Genomic DNA, 19,210 nt, shown 5'->3' on the forward strand with positions numbered 1-19,210 from the left:
AGGACTAGTATTTCAATTGTGATCAAATTCATCTTCTCTTCTTAGGCTTTATCTAATTAGTTTTGGAAGTGGTATTTGATGAGATTAGTATTTCAACTATGATCGAATTCATCTTCTCCTTTATTTATTTTTTATGTTTTATGCGCATCTTTATACGTTACAAAAGATAGGTCTAGATGTTCAAACTTATTAATTTTCCTATAAGTATTAGTAGTTGCATGGTATTAGATTTCCCAAAGTATTAGTAGTTTTATGGCATGAGAACATAAAAAGTAGAATAGAGTGATATACATCGGGGATAATATTTAATTTTTTGTTCTCTACATAAAATTTCTACAAATTGGCATAGTAACTTTGCACAACACCTTCTATATATTTTATTGCAATTTGGCACAACCATAGTTTCTAAATCCAATTTTTATTATATATTATATATGATGTGATAGATATATATACCATTCCTACCAACTGGCTCTTTTTCAAATTTGATAAATGTTGGTTGATCATATATTTCATTATAGTTCTATGATTCAGAGTATCATTTCCTATCCCTTCCAAATTCAAAGTTGCGATCAGATCTATTCACTAAAAAGAATCGATTCAATACATTTATTATCCTTCTTCTTGGCACAACACAACTTCAATACATTTTTTGTAATTTGGTACAGCCAACTAGCACAATCACAATTTCTAAGCCCAATTTTTATTATATATACCGTACTATATATATATATATATATATATATATATACACACACTCTATTCCTACCAACAAAGTTGGGCCTTCTTAAAAAAAAAAAAGGAAAAAGAAGACAAATGGGCTGATTAGTGGCATTGATGAATAAGCCCAAAAGAACATCGTCCCAGTCACTAACATAACATGGACTGGGTTAGGGTTTGACATTTACAAAAGTTTTTCTCTCACGTTCGACCCAAAAAACTCATGCCCACACATAAAGCGGAATAAAATTACTCTTCTCAAAAAACGAATTTGAAGGCGCTCTTCCATTTTCGGACAGTTTAGAAATAGCATAGCAGCGGCGGCGCGCAGAGTCCGAAAATGGGAGGCGGCGGCGGAGGGAGAGGACGATCTCGTACTCAGAGAAAGCATTTCAAGCAGAGCAGAGAGAACGTTTGGAAGCGCCCCAAGTCCGATCCTTCCTCTGAAGACAACAACAACAATGGAAATGATAATAGGGATCCGCATTGGCAGCCCTTCGCCACTCAAAACGCAGCTTTCGATGAATACTATAAGGTATTATATGGAAATTGAATTCAGTTTCAAACTTTCATTTACTCAAACAGGTTGTGTGCATTTCATTGATTTACTTATGAATTTGTTTTTATATATTTTTGGTAATGGTAGGGGCAAGGGATAGTGTCCGAAGAAGAGTGGGATTCATTTATGGAAGTGCTTCGAAAACCATTGCCTGCTGCTTTCAGAATCAATTCGAGGTAATGTTCATTTGGTGCTTTTTGATGCTCTTGTTCTACTATTTAATGGTCTTTGAAATGGATTTTTATTGCATATATAGAGATGGGAGTTGCCGTGTACGTTTGGTTTTGCTCTTATATGCATTTTTTATAGTTGAAAGAATTGAAATGTAGAAAAGGGTGTTTGCCAAGTACTTCAAACTACTAACTAGGAGGGGGGTAGAATGTAAGCAATCAACATTCGTTTAAACCTTTCAATGTGGGAGTTAAATTTTAGGTGAAAAGATGTGGGACTCTCATTTTGCTCCTTGCATGAGCATAAGCTGCTTAGCCCGTCAGGGGTGACTGGGTTCTGGCGGGTTGGGTCATTTGCGCATAGGTTTTATTGGCTAGAAGTGAGTCCATAGGACTTTTTTTTAGAAAGGTTCCCTACGTTATAAAAAGAAGAAGAAGAGAAGGATATGGCCCTCCCATTTAAAAGAAATACAAAAAAAAAAAAGGTTGTTCATAGTGTACAAGACCTTACGTGTTTCAAGGCTTGGAAGATGTGGTTGGTAGGCAGCATTACTCAGACCTCAAACCCCTGACATGTCACTAGGGCAGAGGTCTCTTGCCATCACACCATGAATAGCTTATGGATTGTTGAGCATTCCTTTTATTGTTTAGTGTAGAAGATAAAGATTAAAGAATCAATAAAAAAAAAAAAAAATTTAAACTAGAATAGCTTTCTGATTTGATATTCATTGCAAATGGTTTGATAATATTTTTCCCCTTTTCCATGCATCAAAAGAGCTATTTTTTATCATCATCGATTTCTGAAGATTCCATTGACATTAATTTGACTGAGTTGTACTCTTTGTTTTTGCAGTAGCCAGTTCTGTGATGACATCCGATCACAGTTAGAGAATGAGTTTATGAAATCTCTTCAATCTGAGGTTAAGTCATGTAATTAATTTTTTATCTGTAATACAGTAATGATATTGCCACTACTGTTGGCTGTTATTGTGACACTGTTTTCTTTCTCTTGCCTTTTATTCTTTTAAGGTCACTAATGGCGAAGAAGATGCTATTAGACCATTGCCTTGGTACCCTGAGAATCTTGCTTGGCACTCAAATTTTTCCCGCATGCAGCTGAGGAAGAACCAAACTCTTGAGAAGTTAGTTATGCTCTGTGTGATGACAATTTTTAGTATATGTGGGTGAATTGCATGTGTAGATTGATGGCCATTATCAGTTGATTTACATAGGAGATACTAAACGAAATTAGATTTGATTCCAAATATTTTATTTTTCTTTTGTGTGTCTTTGTATTATCAACATCTATGTGTATAAAGTATAAACAAAGAAAATGTGTGCATCTATTTAACCTAAAAAAATAAAGAATGCAATTCTTCATGGACACATTTGCTCCTCCATGTATGTGCTTTGATTGTTTTTACATCTATAGAAATTGTTCAGTATTACATACCACATGTGAAAATTAGAATAAAATTCTGCTATATTTTATAATCTTGTGGTAATTTACGTATGGAAACAAAGAACTACATTAAGGAAAACTATCATCCCCAACTGCAAGGGCAGAAACTGAAAAAGACAGTTATAATTGTGCCTCCTTTATTCACATAATTTTGGATACATTACTTAGAGTGATTTAATTCAAGCTGTAGGAGTGAAAAGGTGTTGAGGGAGTTGTAGTGAAAAACAATATGATAAACAGGAGGGTGACAGAGAGTATTAGCTTTAGATAGGCCGCAATGGTGGAAATAAATACAAGTGCTCAACCGCAGTTAGTTGATAATTACACTTTTCTCAAAAACAAATTTGAAGGCGCTCTTCCATTTTTGGAGAGTTTAGCATAGCATAGCATAGCATAGCAGCAGCAGCATGCAGAGTCCGAAAATGGGAGGAGGCGGTGGAGGGAGAGGAAGGTCTTGTGCTCAGAGAAAGCATTTCAAGCGGAGCAGAGAGAACATTTGGAAGTGCCATTTCTATTCAGGGCCCTCAATCATTGTCATAACCCATAGTGGTGGTGGTGGTGGTAGTGTCAAGAAAGGGAACAAGGTGGTAGGCTCAACGAGGTTTGAGTTTGAGGTCCAGTTGGTGGGGGTACTGAGAATGATATTATCAACATTGGTATATGAATAAGTATATGCCACTCCCTCTAGGGCATTATCATCCATTAAACTTGTTGTTGGTGTATAGTCAAATGCATTTGTCTATGGGTAAGACTAGTCGGTATGGTGGTGGATTGAAAGTGAAAGTGAAAGTGGTGGTGGGTCTTCTTTGTTGTATATATTACAACCTAGTTCGGTGGGAATACCCTCTGGGTTTGGTAGTAACTAGTAAGAGATGCAATGGTTCAAATAGCGGATTTTGAAACAGCGCATTTGGGTTTTGGAACTGTGGAGAGAAATTTTAATTTTTTGTGACTAAAATTTTCAATTTGGGGGGTTTTTGGTTTTTCAATTGGTGCTCTTCCATTTTCGGACAGTTTAGCATAGCAGAGTCTGAAAATGGTATGCAGCGGCGGAGGGAGAGGAAGCTCTCGTACTCAGTGAAAGCATTTCAAGCAGAGCCCCAAGTCCGATTTTTGGACTCTGCGCGCCGCTGCCGCCGCTATGCTAAACTGTCTGAAAATGGAAGAGCGCCTTCAAATTCATTTTTGAGAAAAGTGTAATTATTCTGCTTTAGATACATTACTTAGAATGACTTAATTCAAGCTGTAGGAGTGAAAAGGTGTTGAGGGAGTTGTTGTGAAAAACAATATGATAAACGGGAGGGTGACAGAGAGTATTAGCTTTACATAGGCCGCAATGGTGGAAATAAATACAAGTGCTCAACTGCAGTTAGTTGATAAGGATCCATGGAAAACACCACAATTTTATTGGAACAAATTGAAATTATAACTAAGTTGGGCTTGGAGAAACTGTTCACAGAGAGTTTTACGCGATTAAGTTTTTGGATGTAAATTTTCAATCCTGCAATATGTTGGTTTGACTAGATTTATGGCCATTGTATATTGATAAGGTAGTCTGATGGGCTTCGTTGTTGTTATTGCTGCTGCGGTTGTTGTTCTTCTCTTCTCGTCTTATTATTTGAGCAAGCTGATAGAGGGCCAGTGTAGAATATGTACAATATGGGCAAGCTGTCCATGATGCTATGGACTATTTTGAATCACTTAAAATAATTATCCATTATTTCTCAGATTTTTTATATGCTGTCATCATTCTGATGTATGAATTTCCCAGGTTCCACGAGTTCTTAAAGTTAGAAAATGAAATTGGAAACATCACAAGACAGGAGGCTGTCAGCATGGTACGTCAATGTTACACACTGTCCGTCACTCTTAAATTTTATGTACCGACATTGCTTTGTAGTAAATCTGTGAAGTGTTGGGCATCTTGGTGCAGTTTTAGTTCAAAATACCAGTCAAGAATGTACTTGCAATAATACTTATAATAAAAAAATGATGTACTTGCAATAAATGATTACTTGTGTCGCAGGTACCTCCTCTCTTCCTGGATGTATGTCCGGATCATTTTGTACTTGACAGTAAGCAACTTACAGTGCATTAAAAATTCCTTTTTTTTTTTAACCTTTCTTTTTCTGGTACAACTGCATTTTTTAGTACTCTCTCTCTCTCTCTCTCTCCTTTTTTTTTAAAGTATTTTCAATACTCTTTTTAATCAAATGATGTTGTCACTACTGCCTTTTCTTCGTCTTTGTCAAATGGTTTTTGAATTTTCAGTTGAAAAAGACGTTGAAAACCCATTTGAAATATAAGAGAATTGGACGTATTTAAAAGTGTTATATGACTTTTTCCTTGTTTTTGCAGTGTGTGCTGCACCAGGGTCAAAAACATTCCAGCTGCTTGAGATTATACACCGATCAACCAAAGCAGGATCACTGCCTAAAGGAATGGTTTGTGTCCTTACTATATCCTTATTTTACACTCTTTACTTCTGATTTTATTGTTGTCTGCTCTGTCCTCTTTTCATTTTCTGTTATGGCGTGGGAATTGGTAGTGCTCATTATCCCATTTAGTTTGCGTGGGTAACTTTTTCTTTATTTGGTATTGCTAAGTTGCACACACCTCATGGCTACTGAATCCATGACCTCACCCTCCACCTTGCTCTTATAAGGTGAGGATGTGCCATTCGATGTAGAGCCCATTGGCTGCCTGGGAACCTTGTTGTGATATGATTTGGATGAGTTTATTTTTGTGAAATTGATTCCTACATTTCTTTATTAAATTTAGGTTGTAGCAAATGATCTTGATGTCCAAAGATGTAATCTTCTCATCCACCAAACAAAAAGAATGTGCACTGCCAATCTGATAGTCACAAATCATGAAGCTCAACATTTCCCTGGCTGCCGTTTGAACAGAAATTGCTCTAGTTCTTCTGAAGGAGGAATGGGATTTCAGCAAAGTCTTAGTCAACTTATCTTTGATCGTGTCTTATGTGATGTTCCCTGCAGTGGAGATGGTACCCTCCGCAAGGCTCCAGATATCTGGAGGAAATGGTACTGCTTTTCCTTTCCATCTCTTTCCTCTTTTAATTCTATTTCTATTTTACCTTTCTTTCAAGACGGTAAAATTTATTTTCTTCCTATACAGGAATTCAGGAATGGGCAATGGGGTCCATTGCCTACAAGTTCAGATAGCCATGCGAGGTACATTTGATGGAAAATCTTTAATGGAAACTGTATTTGATTGTGTACCCCTGCTTGTTAGGATTGTAAGACTTTTTTGGATAATTCAATTGTTTTGTCTTTTTGAGATTAAGATTGGTACAAACTGACTATGCGTATTAAGTATTATCAGTTGATTGGTGATGAAATTAAAACATTAAAGCCAATTCCCAAAGACTGATCTGTTATTGACCAATCAGCTTGTGTCACAAAACCTTATGGTTGTCTGGGCCTATAAAACTCTTAATGCTTTTGAAATTAGCAAGTGACATTTTATAATCTTTGTGAGCTTACAGGAACAAAGTTGACTAAGTGCAATCATGTTTCTTATGGTTCCAATCCATTGTTTTAAACAGAGACCAGACTGGCCAGTTCAACCGGTTGAAATGTGAACCAATTCTCCTTTCTAGTGTGGTTCTCCCTTGAATGTTTTGTCAGTTGAACTGGAATAAACCAGATTGAACTAAACTAATGTTTTTATCTCTCAAAAAAAAACAAAAAACAAAAAAAACAGATTGAACTGTCTGGTGAAGTGGTTCAATTTTATCAATTTGGTCAGATTTTTAAATTATAAAAATTCACATCCCCCCCTCCCAAAATACTTAATAAATCTTCTATTTTTATATACAAACATGGAGTGGTTGATTCAAGTTAGTACCTAGTGCATAAAGTTCCCACTTTTTGTGGGGTTTGGGTGGTAAAAGCATCAAGCGCACTTACACGCATAGGCCTGTTGGAGCCCAGGCTCAAAGCACATGTATTTCAAATATAATATATAATAACCTATACTAGAAATATTTGTAACAATATATAAAAAAATATAAAAACTCAAAATTTGTATATATTACCTATTAGGTAACTGCAATTGTATAATGTTTGTAAGTTCAAATTTTACTTAAGTTATTTCAATTCTTAAAACTTTTATATAGTTGGTTGAATGCAATTATCAATGGACAAATCAAAATAATCTTGTTGTAGAAAGTTTAAACATAAATTTTAATATAATTATCTTGTGCTTTATTAAAGTATATAACCATGATAGTTATGACTGAATGATGTATATGGTCCGATCAACATACTTCTAAAAATCAGAGACCAAAATTCATAAGAACTGTAAATTAATTTTGTTTGTATCTTTTGAGATGTTTGTGTAATACAACACCTTAGTGGTTGTATAGTAAATCATTGATCCATGTAATTTATTTCAAGATCAAGCAATTGATTTTGATGATTTATATCTTTTTTAACTATAAAATAAAAAAGCGCTCCTAGGAGTACTTTGTGCTTCTTCAAAAAGCGCCAAAAAAACATGCCTAAAGCGTGCTTCAGTAAATGAGCATTTTTTTGGCTATGTGAAGCTCTCAAACCTTGGGGCTTTGAGCTTTATGCTTTAAGCATGTTTTTAACAACATTGGGTTTGGGAGAGGGTCATAGTAGGCAGCCTTACACCCAATTTGTTTTGGAGAGATTGATTCTTGGACTTGAACCCACGACTTATTGCTTTTGCTGGAAGGCACTTGCCATCTTACCAGGGTCTGACCTCTATTTAATACAACTGTACAAGTTAGTAAGTATATAAATTATAGGGGTAATTGTAGTTAACCTACCTGTGGTTTGGCCTATTTTAATAGTGTCTACCCGTGGTTTGAAAAGTGTTACTTAACCCGCTTGAGATGGCCTTCGTTAAACAGTCGTTACCCACCTCTCCTCTTGCCATTAGAAAAACACCTTTAGTATATAAGACACAACAGAAACCTGATCTAAGCATTATTAAAACGGTGAGTTTTAATAGTTTGATAGAGGGTCGAACATCATGTGAGTTTGTTGGTCTGGCTGTGGATGTTGCAGCGGGTTAGGCAATGAACCAACATCGTGGTGGGTTCAAGAAGGCTGAGATCGATTTGATTCCTTGCTCTTTGATTTTTTATTTTATTCAAGAAAAATTTTTATTTATAAAAATAATTAGATATAAGAGTTTCGACCTTGTCAACTAATAGTGAGAAAATGAAATTTGGATAAAGACCAATACCTATTACAGGTAAAAAGATAGAGATAGAAATAAATAACTCTTGCAGTCCATAATAAAAAAAATGGTTTGTAAATCATACTCTTAATCACCACCACTTGAGGATTGCATACTACCACTATTACCAAAATCCATGACACAAGAGGAAAAGACACAACAAAGAGATGGTGCCAAAAAAAGAAGGAAAAAGACTTGTTGAGAGACGGAGATAAAAAGAGCTAGAGCTGCAAAGAGATTTACTTACATACACAGACCCATTTAAGAGGAAGCTACAAAACAAAGTATGAGGTAATAATATCATAAAGACCCAGAGAGAGAGAGCTTTCAAATTGTACCCATGTCTTAAAGGCTCTGATCTGGAACTCAAACAGTGGCTTTGGGTGCTTTTGCTTTGTCTGTGGGCACAAGAAGAACTTGAAGAAGAAGAATAAGATGGGCTATGGGGTTTGTGAAATTTTGATCTTGGGATTTTAGGATAAATTGGATTTTTTTTTTTTTGGAAGTTCTGGATCCAAAGGAGGAGAGAGACATAAAAGATTATTGAACCCCTATTTTTTAATGGTGAAAGGGAGGGGTGGGTTATGGCTGTCTAACGGAGGTCACCTCAAGTGCGTTAAGTGACACTTTTCAAATCACAGGCGGGCACTATTAAAACGGGTCTAACCATAGGTAGGTTAACTGCAATTACCCTAAATTATATAATACTATTATATTTATAATTTTTGTAATTTTTTAAACTTAACTTTAATAAAATTATTTATGATCAAGCTGGTTGAACCTTTTATGTGGTCTTATTTACCCTGATCTGATTTTTAAACAAGGGTTCAATCTTTGTCTGAAATTTCAACTAAGGCCTAAGGGTGCATTTGGGAAGTGCGTTTTGCGCTTCCCATGTCTGCGTCTGGCTGATTTTTTTTTTAAGTCCAGCGCCTCTTGCGTTTTGCATATGCACAGTACTTTCAAGCATGAACAGTAATTATTATTATTATTTTTTATTGTTTTCAGTTTTCAGTAAAACAAGCAGTATCCAAACGTACACTAAAAAAAAAAAAAACTCAGATATTGTCCCATAATCGTGGGTTTGTATCTAAGGGAGATATGGAAATAAAGAGTTCTCTTATGTGTTTTGTTTTAGATAAGATCTCAATGCTGATTAAAGATAAATTATTTCAAGAGCCTACCACCTTGTATCAAATTCATTACATTACAATGCTTGTTTCTGCTTAAACTTTAGAAGTTTTTTGATCATTGATTGCTGGTGTTTCACTGATCTGTTTCTTGTGTTAGATGGAATGCCAAAATCGTTCAGACTTTGGTTTTAAGTTTATATATTGGTAGATCATACACATCCATGAGTGCAACTATGTTTGTGTTCAATTGAGTAAGTTATATGAAACTTACAGCAGTTATGTTGATTATGCAGGTATATCTTTGCTTAAAGTTGGTGGGAGAATTGTGTACTCAACTTGCTCAATGAATCCAGTAGAGAATGAAGCTGTGGTTGCTGAGGTAACTTACCAGTCATTTTTCTACACCAATGAATTCAGTAGAGAAAGAGGCTATGGTTTACTCAACGGGCTCAATGATTTACATATCAAGTAACATTTGAAATGCTCTCTTTTTCCAGCCTACAAGAAATTCTTAGCTTTATTTTTAGTTTTCACTATCTCATCTCAATCAAAAAGAAAGGGTAGAGAAGTAGCCTGACAAGCTGAAAGAGTATAGTTTCTGACTTTGGACAAGTAAAAATAAATGGAAACCACAGCCTTCTTCAAAATTTCTTACTAATGGGTCTTTACTTCATTTTAAGGAGTCAACCAAAAGTAGGTGTAATTAAGTAGAGAGGACAACAGATTGTATAATTTGATATGAAGCTGACATAGGACATATTGGGGAATTTGTTGATATGTGAGGACTTGTGGATCTAGGGTTTAGAGGTGTAAAGAAAGGGTTAAGGCTCGAAATTGGCTAGGGTTTGATGAGTTTTTTTTTTTTTTTTTTTTTTTGGGGGTATTTTGATGGAGAAAATACTGTCTTGGAATCATGGCTGCATCAGAAGTTAGCTCTGAAATATTTCGGAGATGTCTACTTCAATCAATATCTCAATCTTATGATCAATCAATATCTTAATACTATGCTATGTTTGGTTGGGGATGAGAAGGGAGAGGATTGAAAATGGGGGAAGGAAAAGGGAGAGGAAATTGTTATCTTTCATTGTTTAGTTAGAGTGAAAAGGGAGTGGAAAGAAAGTGGGGTGGATGGAGCTTTCCACCCAGTCCACCATTTTTTTTTTTCCCTTACACATTGGAGCCTTAGCTCTGAAAGGAAAGAGGAGAGAAACTATAAAAGTACAAAGTTCCCCCAAATTTTCCATTGTTCTACTTTTAATAATAAGGGTATAATAGCAATTTAACATGCATGGTGGAAAACACAAACATTCTCTATCCTCCCGCTTTTCATTTTCCCAACCAAACAAAGCCTTAGTTTGTATGATTGGTTTTTTTATTGGTAAGCTACACATGTACCTAGTGGGTCTTGAATCCACAACTTCACCCTCCAACCAATTATTATGGGAAAAGGAAGTGCCAGTTGAGTTGTAGCAAATTTGCAGGAAAAATATCGATCCATTCTAAGATTAGCAGAACCTAATGATCTTGAGAGAATTAAGTTTGGTCTTTTATCACAATATAATTGTTCATCTGTTTTTGAATTTCCAGCTTCACTTAGACCTGTCTAATAATTTTTTGTATTTTCTTTTGTTCCTTTATGTTCATCGTGAACTCAAAAGTTTATTTATTTTTTCTCTGATTAATAAAATTGCTCTACATATCTATCTAAAAAAAATAAAAAAACAGAAAGAAAAAAAAGACAGAAAAAAGTATATAATGATATAGCTAGAAAAGAGAGGTAGTACTTTAGTCAGAGTCGTCAATTTTACCATCTTTTGGTTTACGCATTTTTTGGATAAGTATCTTTTAGTTTATGCCTGTGAGCTTGTCTACCTCTTAGCTCTTCTTTATTGTAAAGATGTTGAAACAGCAAGGGATAGCACAATCGTATGGTGATGACCTCTCATGAAATGGAGGTCTCTAGTTTGAATATCTCATTCCCCTCCCCTCAGGGCCAAAACTAACTTAAAAAAAAAAATGTTGGTTTTGCATCTAAATTACATTAATGGCTTTGGTACCCAAGTACCTTGACCTCTTATAAACTGGACAGGATTCACTTCTCAGTAATCGCTGAGAAGTTCTATTTTTCTCCCCCTAAACTTATGTTGGTGTACCACATATGAAATATTTTGTACATGAATTGTACTCTTGTAACTCTTTTATATACATTCTATGCTTTTACTTTCACAGAAGTTGCAAAGTTGTGTCAATTTAGCTTTTTGTGTTGGTTTTTAATGTTATGAATTGTTGTCCTCTATAGTTTTCTTTAGATGATGCTCATATTTTTGAAAAGAGTGGATACCATTTCTTCTCTTGATTATGCACTTACAGTTGCAGCAATTTGTCTTTCACATTACTCAACCTGAAGGTTTATTCTTGTCTGATCACTTAATCTTTTTGGACACCATGGCTCATTTTTTGCAGATTTTGCGGAAGTGTGGAGGGTCTCTTGAACTTGTTGATGTCTCCGGTGAGCTTCCTCAACTTGTTCGTAGGCCAGGAATTAAAAAATGGAAGGTAAGTTCTTGGGTTCTGGTTTTGCATTTTTTTTACTTTAACAACTGGTGTACCTTTGAGCCATACGAGTGATATAATCCCTATGGCTGCATGCAATCACCTGCAGACCATGTGTATTGTCTCAGCCCATGCAACTTAGCCTAATGTTCTTTACTTACTGGATTTGCATTCTTTTGGTTCACACAATTGCTATATTGCTTTTATAATATACTGAAAGTTAATCTTCATTGCCCAGACATATACGACATTACCTGCTCTTCCTTTGCGTTATGTGAATGAAACTTATAACATATAAAGAAAATATTGTTCTTTATTTCAAGATGTAATTTGAAACAATGTTGGATATTTGGCATGTTTTCTTTGCATATTAGAATATTAATCTCACACAGTGATGTATGTTACTCATAAACTCTGGATTTAAATTTAATATTTGGGCTTGGTACAACTATTTTGTCCGAGCATATGAAATCAAATTATGACCTTATAGATGAGAGTAGTGGTGCAATTTACTACAATGCAAGAAGGAAGCTTGCCTTTCTAATACTGCTTTTTCCTCCTCTGTTTTGGTCAAAAGGTGGTTTCTCTTCTTAATTAATGGTGGATAGTAGCTTTTGAGTTCTGAACTTTACTTGGTGATGTGGGAGACACAAATAGTTATTTTTTTTAATTTAGTTTTATTTTATTTTGCAAGTCAATTGTATTTTCATTGGTGTTTTATTTTAGGCCCCAGTATTTAAGTACATTTATGAATATTTTTTATTCAAAGTCAGGGTTATTTTTGTAATAAAGCAATTACAGTTTCCCACACCTATTAGAACTAGGGTTTAGTTTGCTTATATAAACAAACTATGTACTCTTATCAAGGGGACTTTGATGAAATGAAATTTTGAATTGGAAGAATTCCAATTGCTGGGTGCTGATTCTTAGTAATTTAGGTGCTGATTCCTAATTTTCCTTTGACTGGTGCTGATGCTTAGGGTTTATCATTTTCCCTTTGTTCAATTTCTAGTTTATCCCCATTTGATATTGTCCAGCATAACTTGGCCACTTGGTTTGTCCGTTCTTTAGAATTGTATATTCACTTATTCAGTGGGAATAAGGTGCAATGCTAGCATATAGTCCCACCTGCACCTTTGCTTTTTGTAGTCTGAATTGCAAAAGAATTTTTGGCATCACAACTTTAGCTACTTGCATGCAGCTTTAAAATGTATGCTTTTTCATTCATTTACTTGGACATGCAGGTACGTGACAAGGGCACCTGGTTTGTTTCCTACAAAGATGTCCCCAAGTACCGCAGGAGTGTGATAGTTCCCAGCATGTTTCCTTCTGGCAGATGCTATGTTGAGTCAACCGAGAATAACCAAGATGTAGAATTGGGAGAAAAGCATGAGAATGGTGCTGATGGAAATCCTGAAGAGGGGATTCAGCAGTCGGAGGATCCTGTAGCTCTAGCTGACGAATTGGATGAGGAGGTTTCTAATTTTCCCCTTGAACGTTGCATGAGGATAATGCCTCATGATCAAAACAGTGGGGCCTTTTTCATTGCGGTCTTCCACAAACTTTCTCCTCTTCCAGGTAACACTGGATATTATCTTAAGTCATTATATTTTTCTTATGAATCCAAGACCATATATTGATTTTGGTAAACCAAAGCTAGTAGGATTCCTGTGCTAAACATCCATTGAATAAATCCCTTGCTTTGATGAATGGTTTGATACCCTTTTGCAATTGCTATTTGTTTATGATACTATATCTGCTAAGAAGTTTTAAATTTATGCTTTTTCTTCATTAGATGATTACAATGTGACTTTTGATCCCTGCAGCCATGCAGGAGAAACCCAATAGTCTGCAACTAGATGATAAGCCATGTGTAAACTTATCGAATCAGATTGTTGAAGATACAAATGGATTGGAGGTTATTTCAGCAGATGGTACAGATGAGAAACTTTCAGGCGCAGCTTCAGAGGCTGATTTAATAGATAATGAGACAGAGGGGGCTGCTGTTGAACCTGATACTTGCATTACGTGTGAAGAGCATAATTCAGAGGAAGCTGAAGCACCTGGTCATAGGGAAACTGATCCTAAGAAAGCTGGAGGTAAAAGAAAGTTGCAGACTCAAGGCAAGTGGAAAGGGGTTGACCCTGTCGTTTTCTTCAAAGATGAAGCTATTGTAACTAGCATAATGACATTCTACGGTATTAATGATTCCTTTCCATTAAAGGGGCATCTTGTCACAAGAAACAACGATACAAATCATGTGAAGAGAATTTACTATATCTCAAAGTCAGTTAAGGATGTTCTTGAATTGAATTTCTCAGTCGGGCAGCAACTTAAGATAACGTCCATTGGCCTGAAGATGTTTGTAAGTGTTTCCATACGTCATCATTAATTGTTATTAGGTATTATGCCCTATTGTAGGTTGAGTAGGTTCCCAATTCCGAGGTACATGTTTATGGTTGGTTTTCCACTGGTTTTCTCTTCCCTTATCTTTGGTATGGTAGCACCAACCCTGTGTTTGAACAACTGCCTTATAAGTTCATGATAGAGAAGGCCTTCTAAAGCCATTACCTTCATAAATTAAGGCAATGAATAAAGAGTAAGTGCCATAACCTAATAATTTAAAGAGGCTGCTTAGCCCAGTTGTTGAGGGAGGCTGGGGCCATGGCCCTTCCAAAAGTTTCAGAATTTCTGCATTATATTGTCACATAACACATCAGTTATTTAATGTTTATCGTAAATGAATATAACCTCTTCCCCATCCCCACTTCTTTAATGCTAAGATATAACTACTGTCAAGCAGGTTCCCAGTTCAGCACAGCTTTAGTCTTGAAGCCTATGATGTCTAGTCAATGATCATTTATGATATCATTAACATGCAAATGGACAGGTTTTTATTTATTTATTTATTTATTTTATTTAAAGCATAGTATTTTAGTACCAAAAGACAAATCAAGGAGGATGCTTGCCACTCTGCTGGCTAGGAGTTGAACTATGATCTAATCTGAGTTAGGGGTTTATAGGTAGAGGACCAGAACCAATATATTTAAAGGAATGTGTCTGCTAAATATTGAGTCATTTTCTTTTTCAATTACATGTTATTAAATTTATCATATTCCATGCAATGAGCCTTGCTCAACTGATGACTAATTGGGAATTCTTATGTGTTATGAGAATAAAACTCCTTTTATCACCTACCTTTTTTTTTTTTGTTTTGTGAGTAATTGGAGGTTATCTATCCTCTTATTTTTCTCCTCTGCTGAAAAATAGGAACGACAAACATCCAGAGAAGGTAACTCCGCACCATGTTCATTCCGGATATCCTCTGAAGGATTACCAGTACTTCTCCCCTACATCACCAAACAAATCCTATATGCATCCCCAGTGGACTTCAAGCATCTTCTGCAATATAAAACTATTAAATTTGCAGATTTTGTTGATGCTGAATTCAGTCATAAGGCATCAAACCTAATGCCTGGTTGCTGTGTGATAGTTTTGAGCAGAGGTATATAGTACCAAGTTGTCAAAATGACTGGTGCTAAATTACATGATTTGCTAATGTAATCCTTTTACTGCAGGTAGCAATGCCTCGATGGATCAAACCCAAGTAGATGAGTCAATAGCAATTGGGTGCTGGAAGGGTAGAGCAAGTTTATCTGTAATGGTCACTGCAACTGATTGCCAAGAACTGCAGGAGAGGCTTTTAACGCGCATGGGGCCTGAAAACGGCTCTTTGGTGCAGGACGAGAAACCCTCTAATGGTGAAGCTGATGAAGTACTGGAGATGACTGACAGAAAAGAATGAGAACTCGGAAAGTATCAAGCTTGCAACTGAGGGAAATTAATTTGAAGAATCGAGTGCCTGGACGTTCTATGTTGTACTATAATTGGGTAATCTAGTGTTGGATTTTATCACGATGAGTATGTATGGCAGTCTTTTGCCTTGCCATATTCCATTTTAAAGGAATCAATTTATTGCAACTAGTCACTCAGATGTCAGAATTTCCTTATCCATATCATGCTAATGCAACTCTTGAGAACAAGAGATTATAGATTTTTTGTTACTGAATTTTTAAATCGTTTTGACTTGTTTCTTCAGTGAGAATAGTAGTTGAAGATACTAGAAACTTTGTTTTTTTGGCTTACAATCAGTTTGGGAGGGTGGATTTGAATCTAAGATCCACTCATTGAGGCTTATTTGGACACAGTAATATTTTGGTATTAAGAAAAAAGTCACCAAATGATAGAATGTTTATTAAATAGTGTATATTATTTGGATTTTTAAAATCCGTTTTGTACGGTTTTATTATTATTATTATTTATTATTTATTATGGTGGTGCCAAGTTATCACCTACAATTCACATTGGGGATTTTTTTTATATGGATAAATTTTTTCTCTAATCTATTATGTGACAATTCATAAAACTATCAAAGTGTATTATTTAAATAGGTTACAAGATCTATTAAAAGGATAATGTAACTAAAAGTACATGTGAATAGTCACTTTAACTATCACCTAATGGGTTGGAGGAATTTTCCTCCAAATTGGTTAGAGGTTTCTGTTGTTTTAAATATCTTAAATAGTTTTATATACACATGAAATATTCATTATTTTTAGTTGAAAGATTTGCTAAGAACTTAGATGCAAGCTTTTCCCTCAAAAAATGAAAAAGAAAAAAAGAGAACTTAAATGGCAAGCTTTAAAATTCTAGTTGTTAGATCGAACTCTAGGGTTTTTGATAATAAGTAATAACTAGTTAGTCACCCGTGCAATTCACGAGAATATTTAACAAAATATGATTTTTTTTCTAAACATTAAATTAAATAATTAAGGTAATTATTAATAGATGTTTTTCATGATTCTATTTATATAGGAACTATATATTATACTGTTGGTAAACTCTGTCATCTTATAATATTCCAAATTGTTCTATGTGCATGTGAATTTTCATTATTTTTAGTTGAATGATTTATTAAGAACTTAGATTGCAAGCTTCAAAATTATAATGATTGGATTGAACTTTAGGGTTTTAAGTAATAATACCACACTTTATTTCCGTGTTCTTTCAATACAATGCTTGTGTACGTATATAAAAGGAATGTTAATTGGGTGGGGGCAGAGTCTGATCATGGGAGCCTCATCCTTACTCCATATCTTCTTTAAAAAGGGAAAAACCTATGCCAATATTTGAGTATGTTAGGTTATGGGTAGATTGAAAATGTTTTATTAATTCTAATGAGATGGCTACAACATTGATGAGATAAATATAAAACATAAAGGAAAAGAGTGACCATGAGAGTACTAGGAGAGAAGTAGAGACAAGCGTTTTGAATATAGGAATAAAATATGTATAGAAATACATATTATAAGTAAGATCTGCATAGAATAAACTACATTATATGTATAAATAAATTATATATATACACTCGGGGTGGGGTAGGGTAAAACGGGGCAAGGTAAGCAAACTTGTCCCCGTCCTATCACCTCTTCAAGGTGGGTCATTTCTGTCATCCTAATAAAAGTATATGCTAAATTTTTGCATTGTAATCACTTTGGACTGCGTGACGTTAGTGTTGATAAAGCCACTTAAAATGTTAAAAAAAAAAAGCCACTTAAAGAGTTTTGCCAGCAAGTCTTTGGCGGCAGAAGGCTTACGGAGATGACTAGAAATGTGAAAATTGTTTTAAAAAATCACAAGACAACTTTACAAGAATGTCAGTTCATAAAACAAGATGTGATGTTGATGAAGTAGTATGAATAAATAGAATGATAAATTAGTGATTACACGGTTGATTTGATAACCAATACCTGATAATGGAGTACTTTCAATTTTGATATGAGTTAGTCTCTACGTATTCAAATTAAGTTCGTATGAGTTTTGATTATTGTGATAATCTATTTTAAGATAATGAATAATTTGAATAATTTATTTAAATAAAAATTATATATATATATATATATATTTTTTTTTTTGCTTAAATATATAATCAACCTGCAGTTCATTTTTAAAAGTAACTAGTTGCTAATCTATGTTATGCACAGGAACCTACCTATTTGTGAGGTAAACTAAATTTTATAAATTTTTTAAGAAATTACACCATTACATGATTTGCTCTTGTATGACTTTAATTTCTGTTACAATTTGATGAAGAAGCTATTGCTTGAATGTGCAATAGCATACAAAAAATTTGTCAGACAGTTTCAGATACTGCAAAAAAATAACTCAAAAATTCAGATATTAAAACTTCTGAAAAATAAAAAAATATTAAAGAATCAAATGGTTCACTACTTAGAGATTATTGAAACAAAACAAGATATATATGACTAAACAATAGACAAATATAAGAGAAAGATGAGTTACATTCAAAAGAATAATTTCAATTATTGCAAGCTTTTTTATCTTGTAAAAAGTGGCTAAAGAGAGTTTGGTGATTCGTGTACAAAAATTACTTTTTAAAAAATACATGAAAAACTATAAAATAAATGTTTTTATTTTTTATTTATTTTTAACAAAGTAGAGGAGAAGAAAATAACATAAGAAGAGCTCATACTTCTACTTGGCTTTAAAAAAAAATATTGGGGTTTGCTTTACTTTTATAGTGTTCATGATTAACCTCGCAAATTTGGAGGATAAATTATTAATGTTTGAGTTTGAGTTTAAGTTAGACTTGTTAGAGAAATAGAGTTTCACTTCTTGTTAAGTTTGGACTAAAAAAAAAAAAAAATTATTTAAATAAAATGAACAATCCATGATCAATTAGTCCACAAAAGAATAAGACCTAAAATAAAATAAATCTCAATTAATATAGATGTCAAAAAACCTATGAATAATATAAAAACTAAAAAAGAAACTTGTTGAAACTAATTGCTTTACTTGAATACCGCAATATTATAACTTCGTAAAGATAGTGGAAAAGAAGAGCATCCCTAGGCACATCCCCATGTGCACCCATGGCTCATGTACTGTAACTCTTGTTGGCTATGGCAATAAGTAGTAAGACTTTGCAAAATCTATTTTATCGTTCAAAACCTAAATTAAAAAAAAAAAAAAAATTAAACCAACAATTCATTAAAAAAATGATAAACTTACAAAAGGGGGATGCAGAGGAGAGAGAAAGGGAAGCAAATTCAGTGAAGAGGGCAATCAAAGCAATCTATATATAAATAATTCCAAGAAATATTAAACAAATAATTTCTAAAATTTAAACACCAAGAGAAAAAAAAAGGGAGAGTGGAAAAACAACTTTCACCTAGGAGAGAGAAGAGAGAGAGGCAAAGATACTAATGAGTTTTAATACATGTGTTGGTGGCTTGGTGTCGTATAGTGAGGTTTTTGTGACTTTGTGTGAAAGAAAGAAAACCTAAAAGGCTTT

General features: G+C 34.4%; 1 protein-coding gene across 1 annotated transcript; it reads left to right on the plus strand.

Annotated features, from left to right (window-relative positions):
- Positions 1–922: 922 nt before the first annotated feature.
- Positions 923–15,962, plus strand: LOC115994386 (tRNA (cytosine(34)-C(5))-methyltransferase). The gene is made up of 15 exons (XM_031118519.1): positions 923–1,255; positions 1,367–1,455; positions 2,303–2,369; positions 2,479–2,591; positions 4,683–4,749; positions 4,938–4,986; positions 5,270–5,355; positions 5,693–5,958; positions 6,053–6,108; positions 9,576–9,661; positions 11,746–11,838; positions 13,080–13,413; positions 13,662–14,200; positions 15,106–15,340; positions 15,414–15,962. Exons 1-15 carry the CDS (start codon positions 1,061–1,063, stop codon positions 15,638–15,640), a joined length of 2,502 nt encoding a protein of 833 aa, XP_030974379.1. The 5' UTR covers positions 923–1,060; the 3' UTR covers positions 15,641–15,962.
- Positions 15,963–19,210: the final 3,248 nt, after the last annotated feature.

This window comes from Quercus lobata, chromosome 6, assembly GCF_001633185.2.
Source record: "Quercus lobata isolate SW786 chromosome 6, ValleyOak3.0 Primary Assembly, whole genome shotgun sequence".
NCBI lineage: Eukaryota > Viridiplantae > Streptophyta > Magnoliopsida > Fagales > Fagaceae > Quercus > Quercus lobata.